General features: G+C 41.5%; 1 protein-coding gene across 1 annotated transcript; it reads right to left on the reverse strand.

Moving 5' to 3' along the window:
• Positions 1-9,128: 9,128 nt before the first annotated feature.
• On the reverse strand, positions 9,129-21,759 carry DIPK2A (divergent protein kinase domain 2A). Its single transcript, XM_082224466.1, has 3 exons — positions 21,091-21,759; positions 12,779-13,082; positions 9,129-12,134 (listed from the first exon to the last, which is right to left on the reverse strand). The coding sequence occupies exons 1-3, from the start codon at positions 21,742-21,744 to the stop codon at positions 11,803-11,805; spliced, it is 1,290 nt and encodes a 429-aa protein (XP_082080592.1). The 5' UTR covers positions 21,745-21,759; the 3' UTR covers positions 9,129-11,802.
• Positions 21,760-24,260: the final 2,501 nt, after the last annotated feature.

Consider the following 24,260-nt stretch of genomic DNA (forward strand, 5'->3'; position numbering starts at 1 on the left):
AAGATCTTAGAAGATGCTCAAGTGACCCACAACTTGTAAGACTGAAAAAAAATATCCCCAAGGGCAACCCTGCTAGATTGTTGATGCCAACATCCCGTATCTAACATGACCAGCCAGATTCTTATGGAAAACCTACAAGCAGAATATTTTCCCACAGGCCTACTTGTCGCTAGCTGCCCAACTTACTACTGATAGCACTGTCTTACCCTCTCTACCCCATACAGAAGCCTTCCAAGAGATAGTAGTGCCCTACGTGAGTGAAGCTGGGAAGGAGAGGGGGTTGTCAGCTTGGCCATCCAATGTGGATCTAATGAAGTTAATAATGATGATGATAATGGTAATAAGTATTTTTGTAACCCATCTGTCTGAAGTGAGAATATTTCAGTCTCGCAAATTGATCTGTGTAATTCATTATGTGCTACCCCGTGAAGCTCCTCATATAAATATAGCATTTTGGTTTTGATAGCTGGAAGCTCGAACAATCTGGGTATTTGAAATATTTGTCTGGTCAAAAAATAAATAAATCTATAAAGCTGTGCAAAATATGCATTTTCAAACCTGACCATATGCCACTGTAGGCCACTGTCAGTGCAACTGCTGGAAATGTTTTACTATCCCTGCTTTTGTAAAACAAATGGGCACTGGAGCCCAGTTTATGTACCTTACTGGTCAAAATCCTTGAAGCAAATCCCATAATTGATTGGATAAGGAAGGCATCATTTCTGGGCAGCCTTGCCATTTCCTATAGCTTAGTATAGTCCTGACAGGATGGGGCACTGAGGCAGGTATCCGCCTTAACAGGATATCCTTAGTTTCTTTCATGCAGATCATTTGATATTTTGCAAATCTTTGGATGGTATAATTAAGTTTAGACTCTTGATTGGATTGCATTATCTAAGCTGTGTTTTGTGCGCATAACTTGTGACATCATTATTTTGACATCTTTTCCATGATGCTTCTAGCCTCCTGACTTTACCTGCTAAGGAAACTGTCCCTGAAGCCATTTTAAAACCACATTGGCAATATTGGAACAAAGCATCTCATAGGTTGCTGTCGGTAGCAGCCTGCTAACCAAATCAGCCAGCCTCAATCTGATACATTCCATATGCTGTTGGACTACAGCTCCCATCATTCATGAGCATTGTCTTTCCTGGCTGGGTCTGAAGGGAATCCAATAATTTCTGGAGGGCAGCAGGTTGGGGAAAGCTGCCACAGACCAATTCCATCCAGTTTGAAAGGCATGCGCCATTGGCCATTGCTTGTTTGTTCTAGTCAATTTTAAAGTTCTAGTTGAGTTATATCTGCTTTATTTCATAGAATCATAGAATCATAGAGTTGGAAGAGACCACAAGGGCCATCGAGTCCAACCCCCTGCCAAGCAGGAAACACCATCAGAGCACTCCTGACATATGGTTGTCAAGCCTCTGCTTAAAGACCTCCAAAGTAGGAGACTCCACCACACTCCTTGGCAGCAAATTCCACTGTCGAACAGCTCTTACTGTCAGGAAGTTCTTCCTAATGTTTAGGTGGAATCTTCTTTCTTGTAGTTTGGATCCATTGCTCCGTGTCCGCTTCTCTGGAGCAGCAGAAAACAACCTTTCTCCCTCCTCTATGTGACATCCTTTTATATATTTGAACATGGCTATCATATCACCCCTTAACCTCCTCTTCTCCAGGCTAAACATGCCCAGCTCCCTTAGCCGTTCCTCATAAGGCATCGTTTCCAGGCCTTTGACCATTTTGGTTGCCCTCCTCTGGACACGTTCCAGTTTGTCAGTGTCCTTCTTGAATTGTTTGTCAACATCACATGAAAGTGTATCAGAAGGAGATGTGCTGCAGCAGAGCAACTGCAGGCAAGCTACATACATGAGTGACTTTCTAAATGTGTCCCGGGATCTATGGAAGCTTATTGGGGGGTTATCAATGAATGGTCTTAAAGGCACATAATGCAAAATCCTTGCTGCAGCTAAGCAGGCCTGCACTTGATAAGTTCTCAGATGGGAGACCAGCTGAGAATCCTATGCGTGCTACTTTGAGTTCCATCATGGAAGGAAGCAGATATAAATGTAATACAGTTACAAATCAAGTTACAAATGCCTTAGGTTACAAACGCTTCAGGTTACAAACTCCGCTAACCTGGAAGAGTTACCTCAAGTTGAGAACTTTGCCCCAGGATGAGAATGGAAATTGTGTGCCGGCGGCAAAGCAGCAGCAAGAGGCCCCATTAGCGAAAGCACACCTCTAGTTAAGAACAGTTTCAGGTTAAGAATGGACCTCCGGAATGAATTAAGTTCGTAACTAGAGGTACCACTGTAATCATAATAAATACAATATAAGCTTCATTGAAAGGTACTAATCTACCACTACTAATCCAAAGATGAGCAGCCACAGGGAAATGTCGAGTGTGTTCTGTAGCCCGCTCTCTGGATGTGCAGAAATATTTTTAGTTCAGATTTTAATATTTTCCAAACTAATGCACTCATCAAAACAGATATCCTTTGAAACATGCTCTTTTATGGATTTCACCAAACAAAAACAAAAAAGCACACAATAAAACAATAGTTCTCCAGTCAAAAATATGTGTATAATAAAACATTTATTTGGAGGTACATGTGCACAAGAATGCATATACTGGTGAAAAAAATGTACAAAATGCATTATATTAGGGACACTAGCTTGCAAAAATGTGTCTATTAGTTGAAACACTCATGAAAATGCATACAAATTTCAAGGGCTTTAGAGAAATAAATTCACAAAATGATGTGGAGAGGAAGAGAGATGAATGTAAGATTGAATGAAATGAAAAGAAATGGAAAACAGAGAAACTCAATGACAGATCTGCCCAGCTCCATCTGCAGGGTTGGTTAGTGACCTGTGTAAAATAGGCGCTCCCCCTAGATGTGTGTGTGTTATAGTCCAGTGTGTATGGGTTTTATATTCCAGGGCTCAAAGTGGCTGACATACTAAAATTCAATAATAAAATCCTTTAGTAAGATCAATACACAAACACAAAACACATCAATAAAATTACAGCATGCCCCAATACCATTTGTGCAATTCCAGGGGTCTTCCGGGGATTCTTTGGCACATAAGAGAAAGTGTTCCACAAAGGTGGGAAGTTCATCAACCACTGGGCTAGTTAACTCACTGGTGGGTCGGTGGGTGGGTTTGGGACCTTTGGCATGCAAGCAATTATTCTACCACTGAGCTATTCCCCTCAGGCTGGCCAAGGTTGCTTATAACCCTGGCAGTGGCAGGAAGGAAGGAAGAGGCCTACATCTTAAAGTTAACCAGGCTGCAGCAAGTGGAAGACACAAAGGAACAGGGGGTGAGGAAACAAACCGAGCCCCCCAAACCTGACAACAGATCTGATTCTGAAATATTAGTCTGTGTGGCCTTGTGTTTTCCTTGGAAGCTCTGCATAAGCAATTCTGTTTAATGGAAAGATTTCAAAAGCATGTTTCTCAATATTTTTTGTTTTACAGTATGTTTGATGTTTATTCTGCCTCAAATCCTTGGAGGAAATCAATAGAAGCAAGCATTTCAAGAATATCCAAAACAAATGGTAAAGTCACTTGAGGTAACTGATGAGTGACGTAACTTGAGGTGGAGACTATAATTATGACAAGGTACACAAGAAGCGCCATGATTCAGCAAAGAAACTAGAGCAGGGCTGGAGATCTGTGACTCTCCAGACATTGTGACGCTACAACTACCATCATCCATAACTATCAGCCATGCCGGCTTGGACTGACAGGAGTATGAATTCAACCACAACTGGAGGGCTATAGGGTCCCTCATCCCTGAACCACAGTATTATTTGGTGTGTCAAAACACAGTTTGAGATTTCAATGTTTAATGTGCTTCACCAGGGCTTGTCTTGAACATTCATTTGAATTTTCTGTAAAGGCTAGTAAAGGCCAGTGCATTAATCCATGTACATGTTACCTTAATGTTTTAAGGATGCTCTGACTCACATTTCTGAGTAGAGAGGAGAGTTTTTGAAAAAGAGATAATGCAGCATTTATACAATGTTTTCCCTTAGAGAAAAAACTGGAAATCACTATAACATCTAATCACCTATTCTTAGTAACTCTACATGACAATACATAAAATATCACTTTCACACAAGTTCTCAGAACCCTGCGATTAAGCTTTTAATGCAGGGACATTTGTCACAATAGGTGCTTTTTTCCCCCATTGAGAAAAAGAAATGCTCTATTTTTTGTTATCCCTAGGAGCAAAAGACAGGGGAATAATTTCACTTATGCAAAAGAACCAGCATTTTAAATGCACATATGCTATAATAGTCCCTGCTTTTGACAAAATAAATTTCCCAGACGAATGGCAGAACAGATGCATTAGTCATCAGTGAACTGAACTGTCACTGAGAGGCTTTAACTCATTTGTGAAATCTCAGTTAAAAAAGAACTTTCCATGATGAGCTAAAAACCTTCATCCCCGCCCCTGCCTCAGGATATCACTCCAAAATTAATGGATAATTTAGTTCTTAGATGATGTTTTACACTTGGAATTCTGCAGTAATATGGCAGCATGTGTGCGAGAGGAATAAGGCATCTGTCTCACCATAAGACATTGTCAGAGTGTAAATATTTACTGTGCTACCAGTCCTTAAGCTACTTAATACTGTATTATGAGCTCCAGAAAAATCACCTGTTGTTTCCTACATTTATTTAGTCTGTTCCCACACTTTGTCATGAGGCTAGGCCTACACTGCTGTCTTCTCTTTTTCTGCTACACCCTTTGAGCATGGGTAACCACAATAACAAGTTTTTAAAAGATGACAAGCTTACGTTAGGTTTGCAGACCCTCCAAGTGTCTCTATTTTCCAGGGATGACCCTGATTTAGAGAAGCCATCCCACTTTCTGATTTGAACCCACAATGTCCCACATTTCCTTTGTTGTTGTTTAGTCGTGTCCGACTCTTCGTGACCCCATGGACCAGAGAACGCCAGGCACTCTTGTCTTCCAGTGAGCACTCAGGACTGATTTCCTGAAGAATGAATAGGTTTGATCTTCTTGCAGTCCATGGGACTCTCAAGAGTCTCCTTCAGCACCATAATTCAAAAGCATCAATTCTTTGGCGATCAGCCTTCTTTATGGTCCAGCTCTCACTTCCATACATCACTACTGGGAAAACCATAGCTTTAACTATAAGGACCTTTGTTGGCAATGTGATGTCTCTGCTTTTTAAGATGCTGTCTAGGTTTGTCATTGCTTTTCTCCCAAGAAGCAGGCGTCTTTTAATTTCGTGACTGCTGTCACCATCTGCAGTGATCCACATTTCCTTAGGATTTCTCTATTTTCATTGGAGAAATGTCTACCTGTTGGACGTGCCTATGTTAGAGGGAATGGAGTTATCCGACCCCTGAGCTGTATGCAATCCTGTATAGGGAAGATTTTTAATGTTTTATTATGCTTTTGTATATGTTGGAAGCTGGCCAGAGTGGCTGGGGCAACCCAGTAAGATGTGTGGGGTATAAATAGTAAAATTATCATTATGGAATGGGATGTCCCTATTTTCATCAGAGAAATGTTGGAGGGTTTGGGGTTTGGGAACCTTTTTTAGCCCAAGGTTTAAATTACCTCTGTGGGAATCTGTCAGGAGCTGCACTCCAGCAGTAAGCAGGGCAAGACCTAAAAATGTGCAGAGTAAGAAAAGTGCCTCACTGTCTGTATGTGGTCTCCAACTTCCCTCCAAGCCCCTTCCCTACCATTCCATTCTTTCTTGGGATTTCACAGAGAACATGACGGAGAATTTGGACTCCTGAGAATCTAGACTTTCTTTTTTACAACAGTGAAAGGTACTTTTTCCACTGCACTTGTGGCATGGAAGATTGCTACAGAGAAACTTCCCTGTCTTGGTCTGGAAAGTCCAGATTCAATGTAAATGATTTAGGCTGGATGCAACATCTCTGTTCCACATTGCAACTGCAGCGAAAGAAGTATAGCATGAAAACATCAATCAGAAGTCACAAAGCTTGAGCTTTTTCAACAAGTCTTTAGGGCGTAATTCCAGCTGATTTTATTATAATATTTTATTTTTAGATGTGGAACTCTTGGTAATTTTATGTGCATTTTTCCTGTTTTTAGTTTTGGAAGCTGGTCTCAAGCATGTTTCAGCACACTATTAATGTAATATGAAATCTGGTCCTTTGGTGTCAAACATTACATTCTTAGGTGCAAAACTAAAAATGTAAGGCGTGAACATAACTGACAAAATGAGTATTCAAAAACACACATATACAGATAGCCTTGGTCGGCAGCTGATCTTGGGCTGTGGTTCCTTGTTGAATGTGCACATAGTGGCAAGCCCAGGTTTGTTGCTATGTAATGTGTTGAGATGAGGAGCGAAAAGAACTGTTATTATCTAAATGGCAGCATTTAAAAAGGAGCAATTTCCTCCAGCAATTGAAGTTTGATTTTACTATAATGGAACAGCATATCGATCAAATAGCTAATGCCACAGAAAGCAGAATCGGAATTCAAGATAACCTTAACAGATTGGGGAACTGGGCTGAAACAAAATGTTGAGTTCTACACTTAGGCAGGAATGACTAGCTGCACACATATAAGATGTGGGACACCTGGCTTGTCCCATTTTTAAATCCTATGAGAGTTCTTTCCTTCCAATTAGTTTCCTTCCTATTCTTGGCATTTAACATTGTTGTCTGCTAAGACCCCTAGACCTTTTTCACATGTACTACTGGCATTGAAACATGTTTATCCCTCTGAAATTTCAAAACAATTGGAAGTACTCCAATTACAAGCTTGTCGCTTAAAAAAACCCCAAACCCTTATCTGACTTTATGTAGCATTGCCATATTTCAAAAAGTAAGAGACAGGAAACCCCCCAAAACGGTTGAGCTTTTTTTAAGGAAATCTCGAAAGTTGTTGGGCTTTTACTGTACAAACCCCAAGGTTGTTGAGATTTTATTTTACAAAGACGCCAAAAAAATAATAATGTGATTTTTCTATTGACTTTCTTAAGATCCAGGACAAAGCGCCATATTTTGGAAATTCCCCCCAGAGGTCATTTCTGCCTTTGAAATCCTGGTAATGTTCAGAGAAATCCAGACATTCCAAACTCCAATTTTCTAATTTAAGTTGGCAAGATTTTAACACTCAAGAATAAAAGTTGCCCTGATCCAGATGGGAGATTTAACCCTTTTATTCTAAATAATTTTCCTTGCCAAATTAACCCTCCTTCAAAATATGCTTCTTGTAGCAAGTAGCAGCTTTAGGAGCAATTATCAGCAGGGAAATTGTACGGATAAAATATTTTAACCCACAGTGCCAGGTTTGATGCAGGCATGGGGTTTTTTTTGTTTTGGGGTTTGTTTGTTTCTTAAGAATGAGGTCTAAACATGCTATTAACATGTCAGGCCAAAATATATGACCCACAGCTGGGCTGTGTCCTAAAATAATGAGAGTCACACCAAGGCACATCCACCATTTTCTATCCTTAAAAAATAGACAAATTTGAGGGGGAAAGAGATTAATAAGTGGACCCCATATTCTAAGGGCTTGGCTTAAAGGCAAACTGTGAGCCCAGGAAGATAGAATATTATTTCCAGAATAAAGAATCCAAAGTACGTCTGCCAGTTGGCCTCTAGCTCATTGCGGTACTTAGTAGTCTTTAGTGCTGGTGGGGGAAAAAGGCAGGCATTGTTAGAGAACTCTCTGGTTTTCCCAACAACTTTTGTTTTCAAAATACTTGTACAGTACTATGCTAAAATGTTCCCTGCATAATGCCAGTTCTCAACCCACATCTAATTATGGTTTTGGCTTTGATGCATTTTTGTGGGTGTGTAGAGAATGAGACATAAGTAAAAGGTTAGGTCATGTAAAGCAATGATCAGAGTCTGCCTTGATGTTAAGAACATGTTTCTCTTTAAGGTGACTATTCCACAACTGCCATTCATCCTGAATATAGCATGCAGAGGAGTCAAACTCCTATAATTGATTTCAATCAGCATTGTTCTATGAGACTGAGCAGCTGCAGGGGGTAGCAAACCTTTTGCCAAAAAATGAAGTGAGAAATAGCTAGAAAAAGCAATAGCTAGTTTCAAGACCATCAGACAGACCTTTAGCTAATAAGCATTTGGTAAATTAGTTAGCTTATGACTTCTAGGACACTTCAACGTGTGGTCTAGAGTGGCATATCAAAACTTCTTGCATGCTTTCCACCTAAAACCAAATATAGAAAACTGTAAAGAGTTTGGCTTAACTTTTTTTCCACTTTCTGAAGCCACAAATACTAGGGCAATTTCAAAACTGAGCTGTAGAATCATAAACCTCAAAATCACACACTCAATTGGCAGGATGCATCTGGCCATCTTGACTACATCCAAAAGATATATATTTTCTAACTCAGTAAAACACTGACCCCACTTCATTGGATCAAGACAAATTTGTCCTAACTGAAACACTAATAGAACATCGACAAAAGGCAAACAAGTATTTTGGCCATTCTTTTGCATCATTTATATTATGTGTATATTATGAACAGGTGTGCGTTAACTCTCAAGGAAAATGGATTTCTGAGAAATGGTCAGAATAGCCGTCTTGTGCTTAAGCAATCCCCCAGTTCCTTGCAATTGTCAGTTATACTGAATCCATACAAATAGAAGCAGCCATAGAGAAATATTTTGTGAAACAGAATTAGTCCTATCTATGATCAATAGATGCAGTACCACCATAATCCTGAGGTCCCTGCCCCCCCAGTGTTGCCCCATCCTAACTGAAGTTATTCAAATTAATAAGATTAATATTCAACCTACAAATCATAAAAAGAGCAGCCCATTCAACTATCCCATGTCCCACCAGAGTCTGATGCCAATGGAAGCTTGCAACCTTCTCATAGGTATTTGGTTGGCCACTGAACAACCTGCTGGATTCAATGGGCCATCCAGCAAACTCAGCTCATGTGTTCATCAACCCCCAAAAGGAGCAAACAGGCAGCAGCCCTTACACCCCCAAAACTAGTAGTAATCAGTGACATACTGCCTCAGAATATAGGGGTTTCATTTAGCCATCAGGGGCCAATAGCTGCAGATAGAGCTGCGGTATCAAAAAGTGTGTTCATTTAAACATGGTCAAGAAAATTTTCTTAAAGTACTTTTTTATTAATAGTCAAGAGAAGTTGTAAAAACAACCTTAGTATAAAGGCACAGGAGACAGTTTTGATAATCAAATTAAACAGTAACTTACAGTACAAAAGACAATTTTTATGCACATACAAACCCCAAACATCTCATTCAAAAAATATTTCACCATTATTCGTGGGTAATGACTAAAAATATAAATTGTCCTTGTACAATAAATACTTGATAGGTGCAAATTGAAGGAAACTTATTGCTTTCCACATAGGTGTTTTCCCTGTAGACTGAGAATTGTGGACTCCTTTTGTCATTGGAATCCTGCTTCATGAGCACATTTTCCAAGGGGGAACATGGACTCCAACCCCAACCTCACAAGGAACATTTGGCAGTCGAACTGCCTCAATAGCTGGCAGTGGTTTGTTTTTTTGTGTGTGTTGTTTAAAGCCTACAGCAATCATCCATCTCATTCATCAGAAATTGTGGGTATTAAATTAATATTGAGATTAAAAGGCTTTTCATGGCAGGCTAGTGTTTAGTCTCACATTTAGGTTTTGCTTGCAAATTGAATCAAAATAAAGCCAACATAAATGCTATGTGACTACAGGCAAAAGAATCCAGGGGAAAAACCAGCCAAAATTATGCTTTCTGAATTAAATGGGATATAAACACAATTAAATTGAAATCATTTCTGTCGGACGTGAACATGCCTAATGTGCTATGGGGTTGTGCCATAATATCAAAGGTAAAAGGGGATCCCACAGCAAGAAGAATTATTCCAGCAGGGAACAGCCCAAGAACAAACTGGAATAAATTTACACAGTAGAAACACAATATGAAAATGAGCAGCTGTATGTTAGGACTACGCGGACCAAATAAAAATGACATTTGAAAAAATCATTTCAAACTTTCTGGGGTAATCAGCATGCTTTCACAGTTTTGAAACAGAATGGTTTTGTCATCCCTTTTCTACTGCTTTGCTCCATCTGTCCAGATGAATTTCTCAACACCAAACTGATAGTTCTCAGAATGTGGAAACCCCTCTTATTCCACCCCAGTCAATGCAGTCATAAAGAAAAGCACTCTCAATGGTGCCTCTTGCTCCTGAGGTCTGCTCTAAGAACACCAGAAGCAGAGAGTTCAGTGTTGAAGCACTTCCACTATAGAACTGCCTGTCAATTTTAGACACTTGCTTAAGACTTTTTTGTCCACATGCTTTTTCTGAAGTGTGCCCCCCATCTCTACATACCATTGAGCAATGCGATTTATTTTTATACTTTGTTGTTTGTAGTTTTTAGTGTATATTGAATTTTTGTATTGTACACCGCTTCGGTAAACTTTTGTTAAAGCGGTATATAAATCTGCTTAGCAAATATAAAACAAAAACTGTAGCTAGTCAGTCACTTCCGATAACCAGAAGCTTTTGAATTTCATCACTCCAATCATGAGAACCTCTGCAATTGCTACCATGTGCAAAGAAAGGGAAAACAAGCTTTAAAAGAGGCGGGGGGATTAATTTCAGCAGTGATCCAATTTCTCATTCAGGTTCCGATCTGTGGGAGCAATTTCAGGTGTACGGTAACCATTACAAGACTGAACTGAAAGACGTAATGCAATGCAAGGCCTCTACAGTAAACATGAGTACTATTAAATAGCCAACCCTATGGTTGAAAGTTCCGTAAACATCATCACATTGCAAATTCAGCAGAATTGTGAATAATACAGAACAAATGCTAGCCTGCTAGGCATTTTCTCATTCACATGTGGAGTTTCCTAAGCTTTTAACTAGTAGCAAAGTTTCTCCTAAAGAATGATCTACAAACCCACTGAAATCTAAGTCAATGGATTAGTGTCACTACAGTACAGATTTAGGTGACTAGAGACGCACAACCATTTTCTTTGGCTTATGATTTACTATACTAGCAAAATGGTATTTTGTCTTCATTTTAACTAGTTGTACTGCTTTACTCCAAACTTCCAACTATCTTCATTAGTTCTCAGATCATGATTCCCTGCTGAATAATTATTTTCACCTAATGGAATAAAGATGGAATTTTACAGTTAGCCATCTTGTGAAACATTACCCGCAGTAGAATTACAAAGAATTCAAATGTAATGGTTATGTCCACGCAATATTTAAGACTGCTTTTATAAGCATATCCTTAATAAGGCATACAAACAGTAAGAAACAGTGGAAAGAAATCAGCATTAGAATAAGCAGAGGAATCCTGTACTCAAATAGTGCACAGTATTCAAACAAAGACCTACTAGTTTTAGAACTATGAGAGAGACCTAGGACTTATCAGTATGTATGCAAATACCAGTTTAGTAAGTTGTATGCATGGGAGGGGCAGAGAGAAAGAGAGAGACAATGACATCAGAAATAAAAGCCTTTAAAACAGGCAAATATAACTTGACTTTCCAAGTTATGTCATCAGTTTCACAAAATTGTGGAACTATCTCAGATTTATGTGAAGTCCTATGGATGAGAGTCACTTAAGTTGTCAATCTTGTCATCTGACCCAGTCAAAAGTAGCTCAGGTTGCAGTGGGATATGTAACCTTGCCTGTTTATACAGAGCATTCCCCATATACCAGTAACAAGTTTTTTCTTTGATGTCCATAACTTATTTTTTTCCATGTGCCTTTTCCCCAGGATCAAAGTTTCTGGCCACTATGAACTACCTCACATTATTACTTAGCCGTCCAAGGTATTCGCGTAATTCTTTTGCAGCTAGGAATCTACCATATCGCTTCTTTGGATTGGCACACTCATCCAGCAAGGCCTCAAGTCGACCATCTTTGGCAATTTCAGCTGGAGGATCATGAAGAAGACCTCCAGAAGTGCCACGCCAGGTGGCATGTCTTGATAAAAGGTTCTGGCAAATAGCATAGTAGTTGTGGTCCACAGTGACACGAGTGCACAAAATCTCCTTTGAGAAAGAAAGACAAGCTTCCTTATCACAGTCATCGAACTTGCTTTCATACCAAACATCCCAGTTTTCAGGTTTATCTGTGAAATGCATAAAAAGAACAAACAGTAAGAAGCCCAGAAAACAAAGAATTTCATGAAGATGAAAATCTACCCCAAGTTCTTTTAAATCCTAATAGTCTGTCTGAAGGCAATTTACAGAAATAGTGTACTATTTACCACTAACATGGAATAAAACTTGCTCATGAAATATTGGCTGTTTAAGGGGGAAAACTACAAAGAACCTTGAGGGCAAACCTTCTCATAGGGATTGTTCAAAGCATTGTATGTTTCAGAGAATCCACAAAGTGTGATTTCTAAGATTGCCTAGGTACATGCATATTACTATGAAGAAAAAGTAAGAGCAATATTGTGAAAGTGACCACCGGCTACAGGGATTAAAAATGTATTAAATAAACTTGTCAGAAGGGAGTAACTGTTCTCTTGCTTTTTGTCTTGTACAGAATGAAACAAAACTCAAGTTCAGGTTTGTTCAGTGTGCCCGTGTAGTAATGGATTTGTTTCAACATGTTCAAATATGAGCTGCTACAATTGTTATTTAACAATTAACTGCTGCATTAACTGAACTGATAAATTATAAAGCATTTTTAAAAACCTACATCTTAAACTATTCATATGCAAAACAAGAACCAACAGTCTTGGGGGTGAAAAAGAAACCAACTTACTTTGCTTGATTAACCTTTTATCTGCCACCAAAACATTTTCAGCATCCACAATGATGACCTTCCCATCTCTAGGGCCTACTGCGAAGTTGTCAAAGCTGACATCAAGGAGGTAGAGTGCAAATTCAAAGTCATTATTTGTCAGCTGCTCAGCTATTTCCATTAACTGCCATGCCAGGTCCACACGTTTTTCCCATGAAGCGCTGAAGTAGCTCCAGAGTTCTTCTCCCACATAGTTTACAGCCACCATTCTTCCACATGCTCCTAAATATTTTGCAAATGGCCAGCCCTCATCAGAAGGAAAACTCTGCAAATGGAAATGCATTTCATTAATATTAACCACAAATACATTTGCAACTTTAAAATATGTGATGTTTAGAAGCATTTAGCTATTTGAGATGGCAGTGTTGTTCATTGCCTATGAGGAATTATCCATTGATTCCCCAAACACTGGGGTGGGGACAAGTGCTAAAGAACAGGCAGAGTGTAGTCTTGCATATCTATAAATTCTGCACCAATCCAGCAAAATAACACATTTGTTTCAAACAGGCCTGGGATTTGGTGAGCTGCTGGCACACACTGATGTTGTCACTATGTATTTGTTTTCACTTTGCATATGATGCATCTTCTTTTGTTCCTTCAATTTGTCTAGGAGACCTGCATGAAAATGCCGTATTAGTAAAGCAATTAGGTGAACATACCAAACACCCACACTTGCTCTCCAATCTCTATAGGTTTTTTCCCCACTATGTCCCAGAGGTTCTGTACTAGTTTACTTGAAAACAAAACTCCATGAGAACAGTTGGTGATCAGGGATGATGGAGTTGAAGTTCTGCAACATCTGGAGGGATGTAAGTTAGTGAACCCTGGGTGGCGCTGTGCGTTAAACCACAGAGCCTAGGACTTGCTGATCAGAAGGTCGGTGGTTCGAATCCCCGCGACGGGGTGAGCTCCCATTGCTCGGTCTCTGCTCCTGCCAACCTAGCAGTTCGAAAGCATGTCAAAGTGCAAGAAGATAAATAGGTACCGCTTCAGCGGGAAGGTAAACGGCATTTCTGTGCACTGCTGTGGTTCGCCAGAAGCGGCTTATTCATGCTGGCCACATGACCCGGAAGCTGTACGCCGGCTCCCTCGGCCAATAAAGCGAGATGAGCGCCACAACCCCAGAGTCAGCCACGACTGGACCTAATGGTCAGGGGTCCCTTTACCTTTAACCTATTAAAGGGCTTCCCCACCATTGTCCTCTCACATCAAGAGCTCTGTTCTTCAGATGTTTGCAAAAAGTCCCCAGATGCTTGGTCTAGCAAAGAAACCAAGTACTTCTATTATTCAGGTGTGCTCAATAGGCGGCAGTTGCCTGGATGGCGTGCTCCCTACTCCCTTTACTTCAGAGCTGCTTTCAAATTATAATTCCAAATTATTCACACAAAGCTATCTGCATTCTGTACAAAAGTGCTGTACAATTGTTCTAGAACATAAAGTGAATATAAAACATACCAGGTGTTAGCATACTATTATGTGCATTCAGCCACCTGGCAGGTCTAACATCTACTTTACTTGATCAGATGTAGAAGTGTGGTAGATTCTCTGTACTACTTAGCAAGCCATTGCAGACTTCCAATTTGCTAAGTCAATGCTGATCACAGTTGATTGCCACTTGCCAAATACTGGTATTATTCACAGACAATGTACCATATTCAGGCATTATCATAGCATACTAATATTAATACAAGCATAGTGTCATTGCATTACCTGCTATATTTGACGAAAGATCCAAACAACTAGATGCACACTACAGCTGCTCTGTTAACTCCGAAACAACCATATTTAAAATTACTCATCAGTAGCACAAGCAAGCACATGTACGTTTCACATTGTTCTTCTGTTTATTGTATTAAATAGCAGCAGTAAGCCAAATATCATGCATACTCAGCACTAGGGACATCTCCTTAATTGCAAGTGCAACAAATCCCAGAAACAAATTGAGATGCCAAAGAGCAGCTTGGCAGTTTGGCTCTGGGAGCTCTGGGTAAACCACCCAGGAATTTCCTAGGTTTTGAATTAGTGCCGAGTTTATATAGCCACATACTTTTGTAGAACAGCAAAATGAGCATTGTCATTCTTTGCATGGCCACGGAAAGCCACAGAGGCCTAATCTTTTTTGCTCAGTTCAGCCAGGTGGCAAGAACAACTAACAAGCATGGGGCTTTAACATGTGTTGAGCAGAGGAAAACTACATTCCACCTTAAATGGAAAACTCTCTTGGAAGAAGTCTGCATCTGCATAGAGCTCATGGCTCACGGCTCACATTAATAACAGTTCTGATGACATTTAGCTTTTATCTGTTGTGTTTGAAGGATTCCTGAAGGCAAGTAAGGTTTGAAAAACGGGTTTGCCAACTAAACAAGCAAGCGTATAGCTGGGACGCACAGATGGGGAAGAAGTCAAGAAGCAATTGCAGCAGGTAATTCCATGGTTTGCATAATCGCACACTTCTGGTGCAAATAGGCATTCTGAAAACAGAGAGGAAGGGTGTCACGTAGTATAGGCAGCCTTGTAAATTAGCTTACAAAAGTTACTAGCCTACATTTTTTTACTAGACTGATAAGATTGTTTTTATATTCAAAGAAATTAATGCCATGTTCAGATCAGCCTGTTGACATCAACTTCCGTAAATATGGCACAAGTAATGCATTATTATGAGCATCCTAGCAGCAGGGAGTAGTAACCAAAGTCAAGCTCTAAGTCTAAGAGGCAGCGTACTGCATTTCACAAGGATCATCCAGCAAATCATCTGCATGACCTCATAACTCCAGTGTGATGCCAACTGCCTGAACAAGCAGAGTGCTGTTGTACGCTGCTCAGGAGACTGGGCTTCACTCTTCTCTGGCTTCTTTCTTCAGTGCTCAGATTGAGCGAGCAAAAGTTTTAGCTTACTTCCTAGATAGTAAATAAAATATATGATTGCATTTCTATCAATTTGTTAGCATATGCTTCTGTTTAGGATATACCTATATAACAAAGATTATTTTTAAAAAGTTGTATTAGTTGTTTGATTGATTTGTTAATTTAAATCAGGGATGCAGAAATGGATGTAGCCATAGAATCATAGAGCAGGGCTGCCTAGCTGTCAATCATTTGACATTACGTGATTCACAGTTAAAGTACAGTCTTTCTTTGGTTCTCGAACAGAATCCGTTCCAGAAGTCTATTCGACTTCCGAAAATGTTCAAAAACCAAGGTGCAGCTTCCAATTGGCTGCAGGAGCTTCCTGCACTCAATCAGAAGCTGTGGAAGCCGCATCAGATATTTGGCTTCCAAAAAACACTCACAAACCAGAACATTCACTTCTGAGTTTGCGGCATTCAGGAGCAAAAACATTTGACTCACAAGACATTCGAGAACCAAGGCACAACTGTACTGGGAGCAGGCAAAAGTTTATCTCCAATCTCAGTGCTGGTCTTCCCTTATTTCCAAACCTAGCATTTAAGGTTTCCGTTAGAGATAACAGATATCTATGCCTGACACTGTATGATTGATGGTGGGTGTGGCTTCCCCAAAATGACCTTTGTGGCCAAATTCAAAGACCTGGCAGGTCCTAATTAGGCCCACAGGCTCAAAGCTCTAAAACTGCTGATTCCAATCAATCCACCCTGCTTGACTAGTTGTACACTTGCTCAATACTAAAGTTGACCTGACCTTAAAACAAGCATCCTTGTAGTGTTACAGTCTTGAAATTAAGTTCTACAACAGCACCGGTATCTGATGAAATCAGCATCATAGTTATTTATTACTCACTATTATGAAAGAGACAGCTACGCTTGCAGAATCAGGTGTAAAAACTGCAAGCCCATATCTAGTGAGATCTAGAAACATCTCATATTTAAAATATGAAAAATCAGGAACAAGAGTATTATAAATAATAAAAATAGCAAGCCAATACACTTGGTCAAAGGAAAGGAACTTAAAATTTAAAATGTACTCCAAGGCACTTGTAGCAGTAATGCTATTTAAATTTATTTTGGAAATTTAAATCTCAGTCGAAACACCTGCATTGTCTTGCTAGACAACCAAATTCACGGTTCTCAAACAAGAAATCATAATTACTTTTCCACGATCATATGTAGAATGACTGCTAAGAACAAGGAAAAAATACAGCAAATTGAAGGACAAACTTTTTTTTCATAGAAAACCTGTACAATTTTAGGCAAATACTTACAATCCTATATAGTAGCAGAACTGTGTTTTTATGTCAGTTTTGGATTCCTAGCTATGATAGGTCACAGAATATTTATTACAGATCCTTGTTGCAGATGCTTGTGAGTCATTGATCATTTAGATTGGAATACCCAGCAAATTCCTCATTTAAACTGTCATGTAGTAGTAGGCTGTTTTCACCCACAGAAGTATATACTGTTTAGTAATATAAATATGAAATGTATTTAGGTACACAGATTAGTAAAATTAAGTAGAGCACTGAGCTTCTATCTCAACACTTAGGGATACAGATGAGACACACTGTTGAAAGATGTTTCTGTAATAAAGCTTTTCCTCTGGCCTTGACAATCTCTTCAAATGTAGGTCAAGCTTAAATAATCTCAAAACTAGCTAAAATAAAGGCTGTCTGTTGTGGCAATGTGCATTTCATAAGTACTGCCACTTTACAAGTAATCCATACTCCAAATAGGCTTCAAACTAAGCTTCCAATCTCTGATAAAAAGTCTTATAATCCAAGAATCACTACAGTTTAGTGGATTATTCGAGACACATTTCCCATTATAAAATCAAAGATCAGCCTTCTATTTAGCACCCAGTCGTGCATCATTTAGTCTGATCACAATATCTAACATGTGAATCACATTCAACTTGCTCCTTAATCATCAGCATTCTCTTATATTAATCCAGGGTTATCAAGATTTTAACCTTAGCTTTTTATCAGTGCCAGTTACATTATTTAAACAATACATACTAATAAGTATCTGTTGAACAGAAAGTCTTTACCATTAGCTAGCTCTTGTAATGCAAACAGTGCCAACTTACACACCTATTAAAAGTATGTTTATCTGACAAGCAATGGGTCTTTAAATGAACTACACTATGTATTTTAGCAGGATTTCAGCAGATCAGAAGTGAACCCTGGAAATATTTGAAAGCAACTAGACTTTTTTGCAGTGGTGGTTGGAAGAGAACTGTGAGCTGCAAGAACTGCTGAGTCATAATTTGGATATTAATTAAATGAATGTCGTAACTGATATTGCACATAATTGATGACAGAATAAAAAAACCTGTTCTTACAATCCACACACGAAAAGGGCTAATGGAAGAGCTATTTATGTATATTGGGCTGCAATCCTACATGTTTACCTGAAACAATTCCACTGAAGTCAATGAGACTTATACATGCATAGGATTGTACTGTTGCTAGTATTATAATTGGCACCTAGTGACCAATGCACATTAGTTGCAATTTGAGAATCACGGAATTGTTGAGTTGAAGGGAACCATGAGAGTCAACTAGTCAACCCCCCTGCAATGCAGGAATATTTTGCCCAACATGGGTCTCATACACCTTTTAAAGTAGCAAACAATGATTAAATGAAACTTTTACTCATGGACTTTGGAGAACTTGAGCTAACTGAGAGATTTCACTAAATTATATAATTTAGTCACTGACATATGACATTACTAAATCAATTATGGGCTGGATGCCTAATATCCAATATGTGTGCATCTTCTAATTTATGTTTAACCTCCTTACAAACCAGAGTTGTGCTACAGAAAGAGAATTACATTTTCAAAAGGGGAGACTCACAGTGAATTTCCACCAAATAAAGTTCAGACTCGGGAAGTGATTATATCTTAGTCTAGGTATCTTACAGAGCTGTTTACAAATTGTAGAGCACTTTGTACATCAAGCACTTTGTAACCAATAATTATATTCACACCAACTGTAGCATGATCTATGTTGTTCTGTTTTATATGCAGTGTTTTATTAGTTTCTCAGCAAAATATATTCTAAGTGGTGCAGCACATTTTTATACTGTTCTGTTTAGTGAAGGGCATGCCACTCTTCTTTAAACTGTATTTATATTAAACATTCTCTTCACCTACAAACATGCTTTATCAATTTATTATCCATGAACAGAAGCCATGTGAAATTCTAGCAGAGAAAAAGCATAGACAACCCACTTTTCATAGAAAGCTGCAACTGAAGCCATAGTAGTCAAAACCTTCATGTCAGTTATCTTTGGGGGGAAACTGTCTAGATTTCAAGTTAATAGCTCTCTAAGAAACTTTAAAGACATACACCAGCTGGTACATACCAACTCACTAAACAGTTCAAGAGAGCACCAGCTGTTCCAATAGTCTATTTGATACCTCTTTGACAACCATTCTAGTTTGTGGACGCAACTCAACTGTTTGTGGACGCAACTCAACTGTTCCTTTAGCATATTTATTGATATTTGCCAACAGGGCTGGGAACTATTTGTTTTTGTTTGTTTTTTTAGCAAAGATAAGAGCAGTTGTAATTCAAGGTTACTTATTTTATGCAAATATTACATTGCTCATGGAAGGAACTTAGAAGGTTCTTGAGAAAGGCACCTGTATTTATAATGCAACATCATACCAATATTTTGGCTTAAGATAACCTGTTCAGCTGAAATATGCCTTCATGAAAAAATTATACCATTAACATGTGAGCTGGTGTAGAGATGGCATAAATATATTAATATGTCCCAGATTGTTAGGCTACAATGCCAGGTCCAAGTTTCTTTTACTGTTGACTATTAAATAAAAACATACTTTTTCTTAACCAAGCCAGTCCAAGTTTTAATATGGCACTGTCCTCATAACATTGTTCTGATAGATATCTAGAGCAAATCTGAAATAATCAAACTGGTCAAAAATGATCAACAAATTTTTACGTTTAATGGTCTAACAAACATTAATGCTAGGTTAAAATTACTGAAAGCAGTGAGTGTTGTTGACTTTCATTACAGTGCCAACAAGTCTTCATTCTGACAAACAGCAATTTCAATGACTAAACAATGACTAGAAAGAAAATTCACCAAAAGGTGGAATACCTTTTTAAACATTAAAGAAACAAGATAGAGATACTTGCTTGCCACTATCACCTACACAATGAGACAAAGTAAAAACAGAGATTGATACAAAACTTAATAAATAAATCAGCAAAAGAACAGAATAATGTAAAATGTAGCACCATATGTACTTTATGAATAAAGGCACCCCTTTTATTGTTGAATTTTTAAATATAGGTTAACCTACAATGGGGAAAGAGGTAACAATTTTACTATTCCTCTAATAGCACCAGAAGAAGGCAATAAGCAGCTGTTGTGTATGCTCAGTTCCTAAAATTAATTTTAAAAGACAACACTGAACTCGTATCATATGCATGATTAGTTTTTGAGTAAAGTCCCACTGATTTCAGTGATACTTATTCTGAAACGTTAAACTTATTCCACTGCAGCTTTGGGCTTTACTTTGGTTGTATATGTTTTCAGGGAAAGTCCTGACTAGTTTTTGCAGACAACTGAGGACCCCAGCTGTTAGTGCACGGGTGTTTGCTTTCCTCTGTTCTCATGGCTACTGGCAGTCGTGGAAAAGGGCTTAAGGAGCTACACACTACACAGCCCAATCCACAACAGAGCTCAACTGTCCAACTTCAGCTGATTTTGTATGGCTGATTGTACAGGAATGCAAATCTATGCTGTATCTATTTGTTTAGACTACACGGAGGAAATTTGAAAACAGCACCATCTGAAAGCAATTTTTTAAAATAAACGTACTAATTCTATGGTAAGTACTTCACACTTACAAGCATTGCTGCATGTCAGCTAATGCTCTAAAACCATACAGTGAAGAAAGAGACTTCACTGGGAGACAGTATCCGCAGCTTTAAAACCAACAAAGACCCCTGTGGCATTTTAACGAGTCTGCTGAACCTTGGGACACAATACACGCGTCGGTCTCCTAAATGTACTTCTAGGACTTTGTTAAACCGCGCAAGTGCTTCAGAAAGGATTCAGACACACATTTATTTTAAGGGGCAGCGCACAGGGAGGAAGTGGTCTCCACCTCTAGAGATCGTGGGATAGACACAGTGCTGGACTAGATCGACCGCGGCCTGATCCAGAAAAAGGAGGTCCGCACGCGAACCCTAAGCAGGCACAGTCCCGGCGATCTAGTGCACAGCGCTCCGTGCGATCCCGCTTCTACGGCGGGGCCACGCGGTCTAGCGAGGATGGGGAGGGGAGAGGAGGCGGCGGGGGGGGGGGGCGTCGCCTTCTTACCTGCAGCACGAGGGGCTCCGGGTTGAAGGCGAGCGTGATGAGGAGCTGCATCCGCTCCGAGTCCTTGAGGTTGCGGAGCAGGAAGCTGCCCGAGTCCTTGGTCTCGGCGTAGCGGCGGACGAGGCGGTCGAGGAGGCGCTGCGAGGGGCAGTGCACCAGGTCCGACCAGCCCTCCACGACGTCCGGGGTGAGGAGGCGCACGTCGCCGTTGATGCTGGCGAACTCGGTGGCGTGCAGGGCCTGGAGCAAGTCGCAGCGTCCCCTGCCGGTGGCGCGCCGGCAGATCTTGGCGTCGATGTCGGCCAGCTCGCGCGCGGAGCCCAGGCGCTTGAGGACGACGCGGCGGCTGCCCTCGCGGGGCTCCCCGTAGCGCGCGAAGTAGACGTTCTTGACGTTGAGGAAGTCGAGCAGGCGCAGGCGGCCCCAGCTCTCCAGGCGCAGCTGCCCGTTGAGGAACTTGCGGCACCAGCTGGTGCCCCAGCAGGCCGGGCACTTGTTCAGCTGCAGGAAGCGCCGCTCGGCCAGCTCGTTGCGCTGCAGCGAGGCCAGCAGCGAAGGCGAGTTGAGGGCCAGCGCCGCCGCCAGCACGCCCAGCACCGCCAGCTTCACGTAGCGGTAGAGGCGCCCCAACTTCAGCGACACCAGGCGGAGCATCGTCCGTCACCGCCGCCCGCGACCGACCCACTGGCCGGCCGGCCCCACCAGCCGGCGGGGCAAACCCCCCTCGCGGCGGCCGCCGCCGCCTCCCCCGCCCCCCGCGCGCTCCGTTGCTCCCCGCGCTGCGGCTCCGGCACCAATAAACTCTCCGGCGCGAGGCTCGCCCGATAAAAGGGAGCCAAGTTACCGAGGGGAGGGAGGTAAAGGGGCGGCGCCGCAGCCGCCGCGAGCCTGCCGGACAGGGCCGCCCCGCCCCCCTCCAGGGGGGAGGAGCTACAACAATAAGCGCCGCCGCCGCCGCCAACACTGTTGTTCGCGGCGCGCGCCTGCCAAGAGAGGCGCGTGATTGGGGAGGCGGTGGTGCGCTCTGGCGGTCCTATTTACCACATAACGCACCTGGGGAGAGGGAGAGGGCCGCCGCGGGCGCACAGCCGGCCAGGCCGGTTCGGTGACAAGAAAGTATTGTTGGAAGTGAGGCGGAGCCAAGCGAGCCGGGAGGAATTTTTTTATTTTGAGAGGGGGATGGTGGAGAAGGGAGAAAGAGGGCGGGGCCTGGGAAGCGCGAGCGCGCGAACAACACGGAATGAAAAATGGATTGGTTCGATCGCCGTTCCCCACCCCACCCCTCCTACTCGCCCCTTCCCCGCCTCCCTCCGAGAAAGGCTATATAAGCTCCCGCCGCCGGCCGGAGTGCCTGTTACTGATTTGTGAGGGAGAGGGGAGATTTAACCCGGGAGACGCCGCTGGTCCGCCATGTTGTCTTTATTGTAGTGAGGGGAGCGGGAGGGAAGGGGGCTTCCTGGGGAATCTTCACTTATGGAAACAGTTTTTGTGAGAATGCCAGAAAGGGGCCGTGTATACACACACACACACACACATTATATATATATATAAATCTCTTTTGGTGTGTGGCGCTGCTTTCCACGACCGCTTTGGTCAGGTCAGCGAGCACGACCGATGGAACATGAGTGAGAAGGGAAGCCTCGGCGGCTCGCTTTCGTCCCCCGGTAGCGAGACACAAAGCGCGGCCATATCCGAGCAGGAAGCCGCGGCAGCTGAAACGCAGCTCGCCTCTGCCCCTCAGCGTCCGCTCCTCGGAGGCTCCGACGAAAGTCTCCCGAGCAGGGATTTTAACTACACCGAGAGCGGGATTTCAAAAAAAAAGAGGGGGGGGGACACCACGATATATTTCTGGGAGCGGGAGTTGTAGAGGTGTTCGTCATGGGAAAGCGGGAGGAAGGGGACGCGACAAAATAATGCTCATTTAGAATTTGTCCCATCCTTTGCTTGTTCCTTGACAAACAAGAGCCATTTTATATGAGAATAACGAGCTCCTTGGGGTTCAGATTTGAAGGAGACAAATAGGTTGGCAATAGAGAGGAGGCTGAAGGATATATATGAAAGCAGCATATATGGAAACCACTGTTTCAAATATACTGCACCCTCATCCTCAAAACTTGGAAGTATTTCAGTGGAAGTGACATAATTAGGGGTAGTATGATGTTAAGAATGCAGTTTTAGTTTAGGGATGTGTAATTTTTACAGAGGTGGAAGAATACTGTAAAAACATCCTTAGCTATTTTTGGAAGTGCTTACCAGGCAGGAATTTGGTTACAGCAGAACATGGTTCTTGCATCAAGAAAGTGTATTGGCATCTACTGTCTTGCAGCTTAGTAAAGTTTGCTTGAAACAAACTATGTACTGAGACATTTCAACATTAATGTGCTCAGCATTGTGACTCTCCTGGCAGTGCCTGGTACGAGCTATATTTATGCAATCATTCTGAGGACAAGCCATTGATAGTTTGCTAGTAGGGTGTTTGAGGAAAGCTGGCACCATTCTGTGTTTTCGAATGCCAGGAGATCAGGATGGCTCTTGCATCAGTGTTAAGAGGTTGTTAAGGCTACAGTAGCTGTGTCTTCTTTCTGATTTTGTGGGGTTCTGTGTTAAGAGTCTATATAGACAACAAAATGCAGGTTTTGAGAGGTCAGTTACTAGACATGAGTATGTATGGGGAGCTGGGTGGCGCTGTGATCTAAACCCCTGAGCCTCTTGGGCTTGTCGATGAAAACATTGGAAGTTCAAATCCTTGTGATGGAGTAAGTTCCTGTTTCTCTGTCCCAGCTTCTGCCAACCTAGCCGTTTGAAAGCACGCCAGTGCAAGTAGATAAACAGGTACCGCTGAGGCAGGAAAGTAAATGGCATTTCTGTGTGCTCTGGTTTCCGTCACGGTGTCCCATTGCACCAGAAGCGGTTTACTCATGCTGGCTGCATGACCCAGAAAGCTGCCAGCTCCCTCGGCCTGAAAGCAAGATCGCGCCGCAACCCCATAGTCACCTTTGACTTAACCGTCCAGGGGTCCTTTACCTTTACCTTTTACCTACAATATGTATAAGGTATACAGTCCAAAGCTATCCTGAGACATATAACGCCTCTGCAATTCTCTGATTAAAGGGGTGTTTCTGTGGTACACTACAACCATCTACTGGATATTGGATGAAGCAACAAGGTTG

The sequence above is a fragment of the Podarcis vaucheri genome, assembly GCF_965113315.1.
Source record: "Podarcis vaucheri genome assembly, chromosome: 5".
Taxonomy (NCBI): domain Eukaryota; kingdom Metazoa; phylum Chordata; class Lepidosauria; order Squamata; family Lacertidae; genus Podarcis; species Podarcis vaucheri.